Source organism: Gallinula chloropus (assembly GCF_964237585.1).
Source record: "Gallinula chloropus genome assembly, chromosome: 6".
Classification (NCBI taxonomy): Eukaryota; Metazoa; Chordata; class Aves; order Gruiformes; family Rallidae; genus Gallinula; species Gallinula chloropus.
Window position 1 is genome coordinate 22,195,066 of NC_140091.1, and position 15,044 is coordinate 22,210,109.

At 44.7% G+C, this 15,044-nt stretch overlaps 1 protein-coding gene across 1 annotated transcript in view; it reads left to right on the plus strand.

Moving 5' to 3' along the window:
* HMCN1 (hemicentin 1) overlaps positions 1-15,044 on the plus strand; it is a gene marked incomplete at both ends in the record, with an annotated part of 204,833 nt that overhangs the window by 84,737 nt on the left and 105,052 nt on the right. The window contains 11 exons of the mRNA XM_084266123.1: positions 418-577; positions 1,374-1,548; positions 3,785-3,912; positions 5,695-5,967; positions 7,435-7,530; positions 7,941-8,135; positions 8,545-8,675; positions 9,341-9,488; positions 10,006-10,132; positions 11,035-11,189; positions 14,386-14,664. Coding sequence (XP_084122249.1) covers positions 418-577; positions 1,374-1,548; positions 3,785-3,912; positions 5,695-5,967; positions 7,435-7,530; positions 7,941-8,135; positions 8,545-8,675; positions 9,341-9,488; positions 10,006-10,132; positions 11,035-11,189; positions 14,386-14,664 — 1,867 coding nt within the window. The remainder of the gene's footprint in view (positions 1-417; positions 578-1,373; positions 1,549-3,784; positions 3,913-5,694; positions 5,968-7,434; positions 7,531-7,940; positions 8,136-8,544; positions 8,676-9,340; positions 9,489-10,005; positions 10,133-11,034; positions 11,190-14,385; positions 14,665-15,044) is intronic.

A 15,044-nucleotide genomic window follows, 5' to 3' on the forward strand; every position in this document is an offset into this window, starting at 1 on the left:
TTCCAGCTATGTGACAGCTCACATGACACTGTGGTGAAGCTGCTATCCTTCAAACAGCTTGCTTAGGGGCAGGGGTAGAGCAGAGTTAACTCGTTGGTTCAGCACAGAGGACAACACAGAGAGTGCTTTTCTTAATAATCACACATAACAGTACAGCCAAGGAAGGGTCTGCTGACTAAGAAACATTTTACTGAATGTAAATCTGGCTCAGTGTTCTATTAAAGACACAGAGGCTGCAGCAGTGGGGAGAGCTAGGGAAGATGCTACAGGCACTAGCAGTTTTTCTATTGCTTTAATAACGCTTACATTTTCATGAGCTTTTATTTCATGGCTGTAAGATTTTATCTCTTTACCCAGTGATACGGGTTATTTTAGCAAATCCAGGTGCTATGGGCTTTGTTCTTTGCCTTTCCGCAGAAAGGAGAAGTAATTCTTCCCAACAATGTGCAGTTTTCTGCTGGGTTGGATGGAAGCCTATATGTAGTCTCACCAGGAGGGGAAGAGACTGGGGAATATATGTGCACTGCAACCAATCCTGCTGGTTATGCTACACGGAAAGTCCAGCTGACTGTCTATGGTATGTGTGAGCTACACTCAAATACCGTGTCATTGTCTGTCTGTCTGTCTCTCCCTGCTGTTGTGTTTTGCTTTGGACCATCAAACGCTCTCAGGTAGACTGGAACCTACGATACCCACAGTGCAAACAGGGTGTAAACTGAGCTCTAATTACTGCTTTTGGCTGTTCCACATGCTGGGCGGTTTTACTAATGGCTGATACTGAAAGGCTTATCCTTCAGCCATAATGCTGCTCCTAAAGCCTCCAGGTACCAGTTACCTTGAATTTGTGAACTGGGAGCTCGGGGTGATCAGAATTCCATCTTTTGTGGAAGTGGATAGGAACTACCTGTACAGGAGTAGAAGTTCCTGCTGATAGAAGAACAAAGATCCATTAACCCCACCAGTCCCAAAGCTTCCTACCATCTCCCAGTATGATAAGGAAAAGACATTTAGGTTTAAGCTTGCTTTGATGGTGTGTAGGTATTGGTGCTGTAATGTAATATAGTTCTGGTGTTGGTTGCAAGCTGCCCATGGAATACAGAGCTCAGCACGTGTGGTCTATACCTGTTTGTACACAGTTTTTTGGATAGATGGTCTTGTTGGTATTGGTGGTGTTGTATGTAGGTGTCAGCCGGTGGCGGTGTGCATATGCATTAGTGACTTGTGTTGATTGCAGACATGTCATTAACAATAAGATTGTGATGTTATATAGCTGATAAACAACAGCTGTTTAATCTGAATTAAAACTGTGTGGTGTTCCTTTTGTCCAAAATACGTGTATTCATTGCAGCTTCTTAACATGTTCCATGTTATAGTGAAACCTAGAGTATCCAGGCCTGGAGACCAGCAAGGAAATGCATATGATAAACCCATAGAGATCTCAGTAATTGCAGGGGAAGATGTCACACTTCCATGTGAAGTAAAGAGCTTGCCACCCCCCATAATTACCTGGGCCAAAGAAATGCAGCTCATATCTCCATTCTCTCCAAGGTAACAATGTTGGGTGAAAACAAAAGAAAAGTGGAATTGCGTCTAAGCGATCAAGATTTTGGAAGGGTGTATGATTGCCACAGGTATTGACTTGTCCTGCATGAGGACCCCATTTTACTTGGTCTTGAAACTCTTCCCAAACCAAGGGACTGTCTCTTTCTGCAGGATGCTAAGGCCCTGCATCGTTGCACAGCTTCCATTCCAGTCCATGTTTATATGCAATCTCAGGAGGCCAAAGCAACAGAGATCCTGTTCTATTTGTACTGCCGTGGTGCCCAGAGACCCACATAGTCTGTGCCTGATTATAAATGTTTAAAAACTGTTTTGCTTTTCTTAAACACTTCATATTTATGCTCAGGGGAGCCCTGTCTGTTATTCATACAAAGTCTGGGCTGCCAGTAGAATACTGCTGATGATAAATGTTTGGGAGTGCTTACAAGGGCTCGTTGCTGGCTGTGTTTTGGATTCAAAAACTCTCCAGACATTCTTGAACATCTGAAAACATAGCTAAACACTCATAAAAATGGTGAGTTGACAGCCTTAGAGAAAGAAGAGTTGGGGACTGTCTTGTATCCACCATGGGCTGTGGTGTTGGAGTTCCTCCATATTATTCTGTGTGGTGCAAAAGAAGGGAAGAGGAAATGAGTAGGTGACTGTTCTCTGTGCGTTCCCAGTTGAAGAGTGAGGTACTGTCACGGGGCATCCTTGTGCTAGGTGCTTCAGGAGGGTCAAAGCTACAGCTGTATTGCTACACAGGGGAACAGTAACCCTGGCCAAATGCACGTGGGAGTGACTGCTGGAGCCACTGTGTGGTGTCTCACGGATCCCAGGGGAGGAATGAGCCAGTGAATCTGCAACAGCTTCAGCAATGACTATCTGCCAGGCCAGCAGATGTGGTGGAGGAGGCTTGTGGGCAGAGTTGGTTTCTTGTTAGTAATCTGCGTGGAATTTTCTGCTGTGTCCTATGAGCACATTGCAAGCACTAATGAATCCACGTTCTTGGTCCCTTATTTGTCCTCATTTTACCTCAGGAGACATTGATAGATTAGGCTACTTGCTTGTGGAGAGATCCAAGTTGTCCGGAGCAGCAGAAGTCCAGCTCAGCCCATTCCATGAAATTGTTTACAGATGTCAGCAAAAGCTAAAGAATTAGCCCAAACAAAATTGTATGAGACCACCCAAAGATGATGTTAGAAATGTGACTGGTAAACAAAAGAGTGAAATCAGAGAGGAAGAAAGTTTTATCAGAAAGCAAATTTAATTAGTGGACAAGAAAAGGGGAGATGCATTGCCCCTGCAGTCTATCTTTTGAGGTTATTAAAAAAAAAGAAAGGTTTGGAATGATATGGGCAGCAGAGGGGGAGTCATGATACCAGCCAGATTCGGGTGGCCTGGTGGAAATACATTTCTCTCTCTTTCCATTCATCTTTCCAGGCCATCACAAACCCCAAATTCACTAGCTGTGCCCCATGACAATGCTGTTGTAATTAGAGAGCGCTAGAGAAAGGAAGGCAGACCATACCACCAATTCCCACCAACTTTGCCTGAGTTCTGTATATAACCTTGAGTGCTAGACTTGAATTTCCTCATGTCAAGTCTCAGCCATTGTTTTTTCTTCCCTCCTCATTTATTTTCCCTATCTCTATTACTTTTGACTTCTGCATGAGAGGATTTTGACTCAGCTGGCCAATGTATCTTGTAATGTTACCAGATACAGTGACTAGAACTGTAGTAAAAATTAATGCTATGTAGTTAAGTATTTACTGATGAATAATGACCAAGAACTGGTGGTTTTGAATGGGAATACTCTTCAGAGTCCCCTCATTCATCTTGATTCAATGTAGCATCTTTTTTTTTGGAAGTTGTATCAAAAGCTGTTTGACTTTGACCCTCCTGGCTTGGGCTGAGCCAGGGTTTTGATGAGAGGTTGGAGAGCTCCATTTCTCTACCTGTTGGGTTTTGGTTTTGTTTAATTTCTAGGAATGAGACAGATTTTAGTATGTCCTGTAAGTTGCTAGAACCAAAATTTGTAGTTTGGATCTTATGTCGTAGACACTTGCTGTGTACTCTGATTGTAGTGGCTGAATAAAGAATTACAAGAGGAGTAAAGTCGTAGTTTGGTAACAGGGCACAACAGTGCACCCTGTGGAGTGGGGTTATTATAGCTCCTAGCAGTCATTAGCAATGTGCCTTTCAATACATGTTGATATGGTATATCTGCTTCTTACTTTTCCAGACACACTTTCCTACCCTCAGGGTCGATGAAGATCAGTGAGACACAAGTTTCAGACAGTGGAATGTATATCTGTGTAGCCACAAACATTGCTGGGAATGTGACTCAGTCAGTGAAGCTCAGTGTACATGGTGAGTTTTAACCTCAAGGATAAATCCACTGCAAGTTTCCACGAGGAATTTACCATCAGGCAGAGTTTTTCAAGTGTTTCTCTGTATGTAGATTAAATACTATTGACTCGTATTCTTTCAGGTCATAGTCTCTTCATATGCAAGCTGCTGATCATGTGGCAAGGAAATATTGTATACATGCATATATGTACAACATCATCCCCCCCACACACACATACCCACCATTCTTTTAATGTTCCCTGGGCTTGTGAAAGAATTCCAGCTCAACATGGTGTTTGACTCTAAGTCAACCAGAGGGAATTTAAGACCTGAAAACTTGTTCTATCACACTTGGGTGTTCTCTGCGCAAGAGGTTTCTCGGCAGTAAGCTTGCAAAGAGGGGCTGACAATAACAAAGTTGGCTGAGGCTTACAGACATCCAGTTCCCACCAGCTTGATGGGGATTACATATCCAAACCCTTTTGGTGGTGGATGTCAAAGTGAATGTGGCTCGGGTGGAAGTGTACCCCTCTGTCAGTGCTAAACTACATAGGACAGGGGGTGTGTTAGACATGGTCCACAGCCCAGATGAGGATGATCAGTAGTAATTGTGGGCGTACAGATAGTTCTCCTGTGGGTCATGGAGAGTTTGGCAGTGCTGCTGTCAATGCCCATCGCCAGCACATGTCTTCAAAGTGGATCACATACCACAAATGTAACTCCTGTCCCCAGCAGCTCTGAAAGCTTTAGACCCCCTTAATTCAACTGCAGTGGCTGGAACAGACTTGTGTCTGGTTCTGGGCGTAGAGAAGTCCGGTATCAGCACACATCTTTCTTTGTCTGGAATTGTACATTAACAGAGAGCCTGGAGAAATGGCACTTGTTATTGTTTCAGACATTCTTTATAAGTCTTTTTATTGTCAATGATCCTTAGAAAGAAAAACATTGTGGCAAAAGAGTTATGCTGTATTTATATTATTCTTTGGGACCAGCAAAATCTCTTCCAGTCATATTTTATCTCCTTGTCCCAACTTGTGTTTGGAAGCATATGAAGATCAGGGATTAGAGAAAGGAAATTAAAACGTCAAAAGGAAAATGTAATTAACTTGATCATAAAAGCTTTTGAATTGTTTTGTGCTCTGAAGAGCCAGTACCCAGATCTCTTGGTCTAATAACATTGCACTGCTCAGATGGAAGTCATGCAGTAGAAGTCTTCAAATAGGTTAAGCAGTAGGGTGTCATACATCCCATCCTGTGCTGAGAGCGAGCAGGTCTGCTTCCCAAGTCACCTGAGGGAATTGGGTTTCGGTGAATAAAGGAGGACCTTCTCTCAAATGGCAAAACCAGAACAGAATTTCACAGGCTGGATTGGGTTAGAAGGGACCTTTGCAGACCTCTAGTCCACGCCCCTGCAACAAGCAGGGACATTTGCAACCAGCCCAGGTTGCTCAGAGCCCTGTCCTACCTGACTTTGAATGTTTAAAAGGTTGGTGCATCTGCCACCTCTTTGGGAACCCATGCCAGTGTTTCACCACACCCAGCACAAAAGAAAATCTTCCTTGCATGTAGTGTAAATCTACTCTCCTTCAGTTTAACACAATTATCCCATGTCCTGTTGTTACTGACCCAGCTAAAAAGTCTGTCCCCATCCTTCTTATAAGCCCCCTTTACAGCCTGAAAGGCCGCAGTAAGGTTTCCCCAGAGCCTTCTCTTCTTCAGGCCAAACAACCCCAACTCAGCCTTAGGAATGATCTTGTACATCATTTTCTTCACGTAACTGTGGACTAAACTTGTCTCCCTTAGTTCCTCCGAAGATACAGCGTGGGCCTCGAGTTCTGAAAGTCCAGGCGGGCCACAGAGTTGACATACCTTGCAGTACCCAGGGGATCCCCCTGCCATCAGTCACCTGGTTCAAAGGCAGAAGTACTGTGCCGATAGATGGGGGGCAGTTTATCCACAGCCTGGATGGAGCTCTGAGCATCAGCAATGTCCAACTGCCTGATGCTGGGATCTACAAGTGTGTCGCCAGTAACGTAGCGGGCAGTGACATGGCAGAGATAACAGTACAAGTTCAAGGTACGTACCTCAGTGTGGCAGCCTTCCCTCCTGCCCTGGCTAGGTATGATTTCAGGCCAGCACTGTCAGTTTATGTTTTAGAGAGCATTGCTCTTTGCTATTGACTGTTAGATAATGCAAAATCCAAATATGTGTTAGATGTGATGTTCTAAAGTTAATTAAAGACAATTAGAATAGATAAATAGTCTTTGGAGAGTTTGCAGAAATAAGAAAGAGAAACTCAAAATAAATTAGTTTTTCTTTTTAATTAAAAAAGAACTCTTCAATCTGCATGTGATTTTGTTTTGCAGAGGTTGTGGAGTTTCCTTCTCTGGAGACTTTGAAAACCCACCTGGACGTGTTCCTCTGACCTGCTGGAGGTGATCCTGCTCTGGCAGGGGTGTTGGACTAGATGCTCTCCAGAGGTCCCTGCCAACCCTGATCAGTCTGTGATTCTGTGAATTAAAATCAGATTCCAGTATGGGACATCTCTTTTCAAATAATTCTCTCTGTGTTCAGATACCTTGTGTTTTCAGAGATTGTCTCTGAACCTCACAGCCTGGTGTCACAGCTTTGAATGGCATTGGATTTTATATGACCTGAAACTGGGATCTTCACTGCATCGGTATAATACTGAAATCACAGAATCACAGAGTTGTAGGGGTTGGAAGGGAGCTCCAGAGCTCATCAGGTCCAATCCCCCTGCCAAAGCAGGGTCCCTAGGACAGGTCACACAGGGAGGCATCCTGACGGGGCTGGAATGTCTTGAGAGAAGGAGACTCCACACTCCCCTGGGCAGCCTGTCCCAGGGCTACCTCACCCTCACTGGGAAGAAGTTCTTTCCATATTGGAGCACAGGAAGTTCCACACCAACTTGAGGCCATCGCCCCTTGTCCTGTCTCACTGTGTAGTGGTGGTCACCGTGCCAATCTAAATACACAGTGTAACTCCTCGCTTGATGAGCTGACTTGTATCAATGTATTATGATTGACTTAAGCTAAGGAGTGGTTATTTCTTCTCTGTAAGAGTCTAAGGCAGCATCCTTATCCCTTTGGATTAGAGGTGCCATGAGCCTCTCGTTACAAGCAACAAAGAGCCACCAGGAACATTAGTTAATTATAAACAGTATTCTTTGTGTGATCAGCAAAGGCTGGCAGTAGTCACTAGTAGGTGGTTTGGGCAAACCCAGCTGAAACAGTATTTTTCAGATCTTGCAGAAACGCTGCCTCTACCTTCAGAGCAGATACAGCAGGCTTCAGAGCCAGCCAGTGTCACTCAGATTCAAAAGCCTCTTTGCTTACTTCCTAAATACTCATGTTGAAACGAAGCCTGTCTGTGTAGTAATCTTCTCCATCGATGTAAAGGAGGGTTACTGGAACCTGACCTTCTGTAGGAGACACTTGGCAGAGTGAGGTATTGCCAGGCCATATCTTCACAGTTGGGAGCAAAAGTCAAGAATTTTTTTTGGGATGTCTGATTTTCTTTCAGAGTCTCCTACTATTGAGGAGCTGGACCCTCCCTACAACAGTCCCTTTCAAGAAAGAGTGGCGAATCAACGCATTGCGTTCCCGTGCCCGGCCAAAGGTGTGTCCCACCATTCCCACCTTTAGTGGCAAACGTGTTTTTGCTTTCACCACTGAAGATGACTCAGGTTCTCTGCACTCCTTGTTGTGGCCACAGTGTGTAGTTTCCATACGTACTTTATGTGGGAAAAACAAAGTAGCCGTGGTTGAAATGTCCACCACATTGCTGATGTTCTGTGAACAGTCATTGAGAGCCAACAAGGTTATCATAACATTTAGGACTAAGATTTTGTAATGTTAATTAATTAATATATGTAACAAGTCGGGGCTTCCTCTAAGTTTGCAAACTGATGGCCTCCCTGTGTGTTGTCCTTGCCAGTAAGACTTCCAGCAAGCGGTGGGAATTGTTTGAATCTTTCTTATTCTGAGCTGAGCGAACCATTTCTTGAAGCTTCACCTTCTTCTCGTTAGGTGTTCCAAAGCCTGTCATCAAATGGCTACGGAATGGGAGAGAGCTGACAGGTGGTGAACCGGGCATTTCGATTCTGGAGGATGGGACACTGCTGGTCATAGCTTCTGTTATGCCTTCTGATAATGGAGAGTATATCTGTGTGGCTACCAATGAAGCTGGAAGCACAGAAAGGAAATATAGCCTGAAAGTTCATGGTAATTAATGAATGCAAATAATAAATGAAGACTTGTGTACTGCAGAAATTAGGCTGACAGTTCTTCATTTCATGTGCAAATATGAGAAGTTCTGTATCAGAACGGACATAGAATGGGATGATTCTTTCCTAAGCAAATAACATGAGCTAATTGAGATTAAATAAAATTGAATTTTGAGATTTCTCTCTTGAAATGTTGATGGTGATTGTGTTTGAGGGAAGTTCCCTGGGAATCTCTTATTTTGCAAGAGAAGAAAAGGACACAGGGATCTATGTCCAGAGCCAAATGGCAACGGGAAAAGTTGGGGAGGGAGTGAAAAGGGTCTGAGAAATTTACAATGGAAGGGAAGAGGAAGTGGGGAGTCACTGGAATAGAAAGGCTTAATACATGACTTTGAGCTTTCTTGTAGTTCCTCCTGAAATCAGAGATCAAGAAAAGGCGACAAACACATCTGTGGTTGTTCATCACCCTGTAAGTCTCTTCTGTGAAGTATCTGGTAACCCCTTCCCAGTCATCTCCTGGTATAAAGAAGATACCCAGGTATGTACAAGTAAAACAGCCATCATTGGGCACTTTTGAGTGACAGTTGAGTCTGAGTGCTTGGTATGAGAGCTTATTTAAAGTAAATACATGTCCATGCCTTTCAGTGTATTTAAGCGGCACCACGAACACCCACGCAGAAAGCCACCAGTCAGATATGGCCAATCCATGAATTCAGCTGCTCAATAAGGCAAAAGGAAACTTCATTTTCAAGATTCCCCTGGGAATTAGCCTTAGCAACCTCTCAGTATTGTAGATGCCAGAGTCCTTGCAGAGGGGACCAATAATGGTATTTTCTTCCTTCTACAGATGGAGAAATAAGAACCCTTGGAGGTGACTTGAATTCCTCGGGATTATCCTTGAGTCCTGTGCTTCTACTTGGAGCTGAGAAGTGATAGTTTAAGATGAGGATAGATCCCTTTATGACCTTTGTGACTAAATACTACTGGTGGTCAAAGAATTTCTTTGGTTTTCCCACTCTCTATTGTATGTTGAGCTACAAGTCATATTGAATAGATTGCAGAACTTGGAGATTAGTGCTGTAACTGAAAGGGGAAACAGATTATCCTTAGACTAAAACTACTATTTTCTTATAAAAATCCAGCTGTGAGATTTGGCTGATGTAACTTGGATCGCATAAGACTCATGTCCTGGGTTCTTTTAAGGTTGTGGAAAGCAGTACTGTCCAGATTTTGCATAATGGGAAGATCCTGAAGCTCCTTAAAGCTGCTACTGATGATGCTGGGCAATATTCATGCAAGGCCATAAATGTAGCAGGAAGTTCTGAGAAGCTGTTTAACCTCGATATACTAGGTTAGTTCCATGGGTTTGGTTGGTTGGGGATTTTTCTTGGGGTATTGTTGTTTCGGGGTTTTTTTTACGATAGTGATGTGAAGACCAGGTGATTGTTTAAGAAGCCCTTAAATTTCAGTTTATTATAAATATAAATAAATTCCTCTTCAGCATTAAACACTGGCTGCTGAAGTACTCTGCAGGGTGGCTTTTGAAGAGCAAAAATTTGCTCTTCTTGTAGCAACACAGATGAAATGCCACTTTTCACTGCTGGATTTTGGCCTCTGGTACTTTGTCTGTTGTATGGGTGTACACCAGCCTGACACAGGAGTCCTCTTAAGTACAGTTCCACCAGCATGAGTCTGGATGTGCTTGTCATGCTGGAAATGATGTTGTGATCGAGCAGGAGTCACTTTGCAGTGAAAACTAAAGCTGTTTTGAGGGAATGGCATGATCCCCTCCTGGGCTTCTTCCAGTTTCATAGCATGCCTTGCCTGGTTTAATACTGGCTCTTCCTGTAACATTTGTCTATTTAAAGTGCCACCAAGTATCACAGGGGCCGATACTCCCAGTGAAGTTGCGGTCATCCTCAACCAGGAGATCAGTCTGGAATGTAGAGCCAAAGGCTTCCCTTTTCCTGACATTCACTGGTTCAAAGATGGCAAGTAAGTATGGTATAGCTCTTGGGGTTTGTGTCTAGGATCTCCCTCCCTCAGAGCACTAGGCCAGCAAGCTCTGCTTTTAAATGCTTAGCATTAAGTTGTTGTCATTGGATATGACTTGTGGTGGTGTGAGGTCATGAGATCTTCAGTCAGAACTTAGCGTCCCAGTTGGCTTTGTGACCTGTCTCCTTACCCACACTGGTGCTTGCAGATCAAAGCCAGGCCATGCTCAAAGCAAGATAAACACCACCATTTCTGTGAGTTAATCCTATCTGGGTTATTTTAAACCTATCTTTTGCTGACATGATTATTTTCATTTGTAGACAAAGCCTTATGTGGTTCTGGGTATCTACCTTAAAGGTTTTAAAGCACTTATTGCCTGCATGTTTCAGTTCTTCACCTCATCTTCCATGAAGGCACACCAAGAGGAGAATCCTTGGCAGCTCAGATGGTAGCTGTTTTTAAATAGCCTCAGTGTTTAACAGTGTAGATGAGCATAGCCATTGCCTGGTGCTCACAGATATTCTGATGTGACCACTCCCCACTCTTCGGTGTTGATGTGTTCACAGTTGGTTGCTCTCAAAGGACTGTCTTGACCTAAGCAATTAGAAAAAGGAACTGAGGTCAAGAGGAGGACTCTGGCTGTGATGCAGGCATCCTGGATGACCCGAGTAAAGTACTTTTTGTGGTTTGGTTTCTTCTTAAACTAGGAAAAAAAAATTCATTATAATAGTTGGTCGCTTTGACTTTATTCTTTGGATGAATGCTGTTACTCCAGTGATAAATAGTATTTTTTAATGGTGCAATTACTGCTGTTAAAGGACCTCTTCTCATTCCTGTCAGTTCAAATGGATGTTGAGAGGATGGGATCAGAGTTCTCTGAAGCAAAGTAATCTCTCTTCCAGGCCCTTGTTTTTGGGTGATCCTAATGTTGAGCTTCTGGACAAAGATCAAGTCCTCCACATAAAGAGTGCCCGAAGAATTGACAAAGGTCGTTACCAGTGCAGTGCCACCAATGCTGCTGGCAAACAAGTTAAGGAGGTCAAGCTGCTCGTCCATGGTAAGTTCATAGAATGCCCGATCCCAGAAGAACCTTCAGTTTGACTTGTAAGATCTCTTTTTTGAGTGGAGATGCTCAGACAAAGATAAAATAAGGCTCAGATCCTGCAATTGGTGTGCAAACATGACTTCTCATCTGTTCACAGCGTGATCTTTTTGAGCACTTGTATATGTCAAAAAATAGGTGTTATCTTTGTAGCTTCTCCTTGAGGTCACTTTTTTGTGGGTTTTGTAAGTTTTTAAGTGATGAAAGTCAGAAATCTCGAAGGGCTTCCTCAGATTTTTCTGTTAATAAGTTCCAGGTGAATTATTTTATTGTTACATTGGCTTCATTATTCTGATCTGTCTTAGGGAGGAGAAAATTAATTAGAAAATATTTGTTTCAATACACTCATGGCTTTATTTCCCTTTAACCTAGTGCTGGGAGTGAATGAAAGTTAGTGCAGATGTATTAAGTGCAAAGCCAGTAAGAATCAGACTTGAATAATCTTTGAAAAAGAATGTTCCAGATGATTTTCAGGTGTCATCTTCCCCAAACTGGTTATTTATAGCAAGAGCAGACAGACAAGCATGAGAACAACATTATTATTATTATTATTATTATTTACTCTTTGGGGATGTTTATAGCACACTGAGTATACTTTTTGTGTTGGCATGAACAGAAATCTGTAGGTGAGATAACACTCCTGTGCCTGGAGCGTGAAGGAACTGGAATCTGTGAGCCCTTAAGCTGATGAGTCCTCATTTGCTAAGGATTTTCTTCTGAAGATTTTGTGCCTTTTCTTCTCGTAACTGTGAATTTTAAAGGCAGCATTTCTCTTGGCTGAGCTGTTTCTGAATCATGGAGCACCCACATGCGCAGAAATGTGTCTGTACACCAGTCACATCAGGAAGAGAGGGGATGCTGTGAGGACTTGTAGGTGACTGTGGCTGTTGTGAGATTAGAGCAACAGAAAATAAAACATGGGAATAAAATCCTTGTGGATGAGTACCCCTTACTTCAGCTTCTTGAGAACAGAGGTGAATTTGTGATGGCAGAATGGAATGAAAAATCAAGACGTGAATTCTTGCTAGTTCTTACTTTGTTGTAGCTGTTTAGCCCTACCTTCACCTTTGTATTTCCCCAAAACACTATGTTGAAGCTGGTCCCCACCTCTGTGGATGAAAGCGTTTTCTGGGAGAGACCTTTGCATTTGAACTGTGTGGGTTACAGAATCACAGAACTGTAGGGTTTGGAAGGGACCTCCAGAGATCATCGGGTCCAACCCCCTGCCAAAGCAGAGTCCTTAGGACAGGTCACACAGGGAGGCGTCCAGATGGGTCTGGAATACCTCCAGAGAAGGAGACTCTACACCCCCCAGGCAGCCTGGCCCAAGGCTCCCTCACCTGGAAGAAATTCTTCCCATATTGGTGCAGAACTCCCTGTGCTCCAACTTGAGGCCATCGCCCCTTGTCCTGTCCCCACAGACACTGAGAAGAGGCTGACCATTTCCCCCTGTGTCCCACCCTTCAGCTATTGATAAACACTGATCAGATCCCCTCTCAGGCTTCTTTTCTCCAGGCTGAACAGCCCCAGGTCACTCAGCCTTTCCTGGTAGGAGAGATGCACCAGTCCTTTAATCAAATCTAGAAATCATGCTGCAAAACAATGTGCATTTTTGCACACAAATTCTTTATCTGGGGAAATCTTTCATCGTGGATTGATGATCCACAGGACCCCTTTGCTAGGTGTAAAGCAGTTTGCTGTGTATTGCTGCAGTGGCATTGGAAACAAACTCCATGGAAATCTGGGATATACCAAGCAGGTCTGGCAGCAGAGGAGTTAATGTGTCTGCCAGATGTGTCTGGTACTTTCAGCAGTCATAAATTTAGTTGTTGCCAATTGCTCTGTGTTTTTATTACTTCTACAGAGATTTACGAACTCTTTATATTGGCTGATTTACATGAGAGCTTGTTTGCTAGAAAAATCTGAGTAGTGCTGCCTGGCGAGCGAGGGGAACGACTATGGCCAAGAGTTTCAAAAATAGGAGCAGAAAGCTAGACTGTTAAGCTCATATTTAGTCTCAAAGTAAGTGACTTCATCTTCAGAAGTTTTGGGTGCTAAGCAGTTCCCACTCCAGTCGTGGAGGCTCTTGGATATGTGTTTGGTGGTTTTAATAGCAGGTTGCTGGTCCTTATGGGAGGATGCACCTCCCAAGGGATACAGGGACTGTGCTTTCTTCACCCCTTAGAGACAGGCAGAGCTGTGCCCGTGTGGATTGCAGGAGGCACAGGGGTCAGCTGTCCTATCCTGCTGCACATAAGAGCCTGGAAGGTAATGTGTTTGCAGGTACCTCTGTGCAGCAGCAGTGCTTTTCTGAAGCACCTGATGGCCCTTGGATGTTAGATGCCATTTCAGAGAAGCCACCCGTGTCCTGGGCTGCATCCCCAGCAGCGGGGCCAGCAGGTTTGGGGTGGGGAATCTGCTCCTCTGCTCTAGGGAGACCCCCTGCAGTGCTGCATCCAGCTCAGCGGTACCCAGGACAAGATGGACACGGAGCTGCTGGAATGAGTCCATAGGAGGCCATGGAGATGATCCAGGGGCTGGAGCACCTCTGCTCTGGAGACAGGCTGGGAGAGCTGGGCCAGTTCAGCCTGGAGAAGAGAAGGCTGCAGGGAGACCTCTGAGCCCCTTGAGTCCCTCAAGGGGCTCCAGGAGAGCTGGAGAGGGGCTGGTGCTAAGAGCAGGGAGGGCCAGGCCCAGGGGAACGGCCTTCAGCTGCAGGAGGGCAGCTGGAGAGGGGCTGGGAGGCAGAAATCCTTCCTGGAGAGGGGTGAGGCCCTGGCACAGGGTGGACAGAGAAGCTGGGGCTGCCCCTAGGTCCCTGGTGGGGTTCAAGACCTGGTTGTATGGGGTTTTGGGCACCCTGGGCTGGTGGGGATTGTCCCTGTCCATGGCAGGGGTGACACTGGTGGGGGGCTTGGAGTCCCTTCCCATCCAAACCAGTCTATGATTTATATTGTGTTCTCTTCACACTTTCAATTCCTGGTGTCCCCCAGCGAATTGTACAAGTGATATATAACTCTACAGGAAGGGTTGAAAGTCTGATTAAGATATAATCTTCTATTCTTACAGCCCTCTAATGCTTAATCTATTTAAATCCAGACACACTTGTGTGATAAGGCTTTAATACTGTTGTTTTTGTCTTTTGAAATAGTCCCTCCAAGCATCAAAGGGGGAAACACCACCACTGAGGTATCAGCACTTCTTAACAACATGCTGAATTTGGAATGTGAAACCAAGGGGATCCCTGTTCCCACCGTGACATGGTACAAGGACGGACGAGTGATCCTTTCCAGCCCCCAGGTTCTGTATGTGGACAGGGGGCAATTCCTGCAGATACCTCGGGCCCAAGTGTCAGACTCTGCACAGTACATCTGCCGCGTGAGCAACGCTGCTGGCGCTGCTGAGAGAACGTACGACGTCGACGTCTACGGTGAGTGAGGCCCTGTCACACGTGGGTGTTTTCTGCCTTACAGGAAGTGTGCTTGGAAATCTTTCCTGCCTTCGTAACGTGAGCGGCCGTTGCACGCCTGGTAGGGGTGGTGGGCAGTGAGGGGCTGTGTGAAACCTGTAGCAGTGGGGGTGTTGCACCTGTTGCTTTATGTGGCTCTCAAAAGCTCTCCACAGGCCTTCATACCCTGTGCTGTAGTGAAGTGTCAGAGCTTTTTCTTCTGCACGTGTCCTTTCTCTTTCTCACACGTGAACATGCGCTGAACACCGCTTACGTGATGCAGCCGCTCTGGGTGGGGCCTTTAGCGTACTGTTTTAAGACCCTCAGATGTAGCTCCTCCATCCCAATGCCCTGCAGATCCT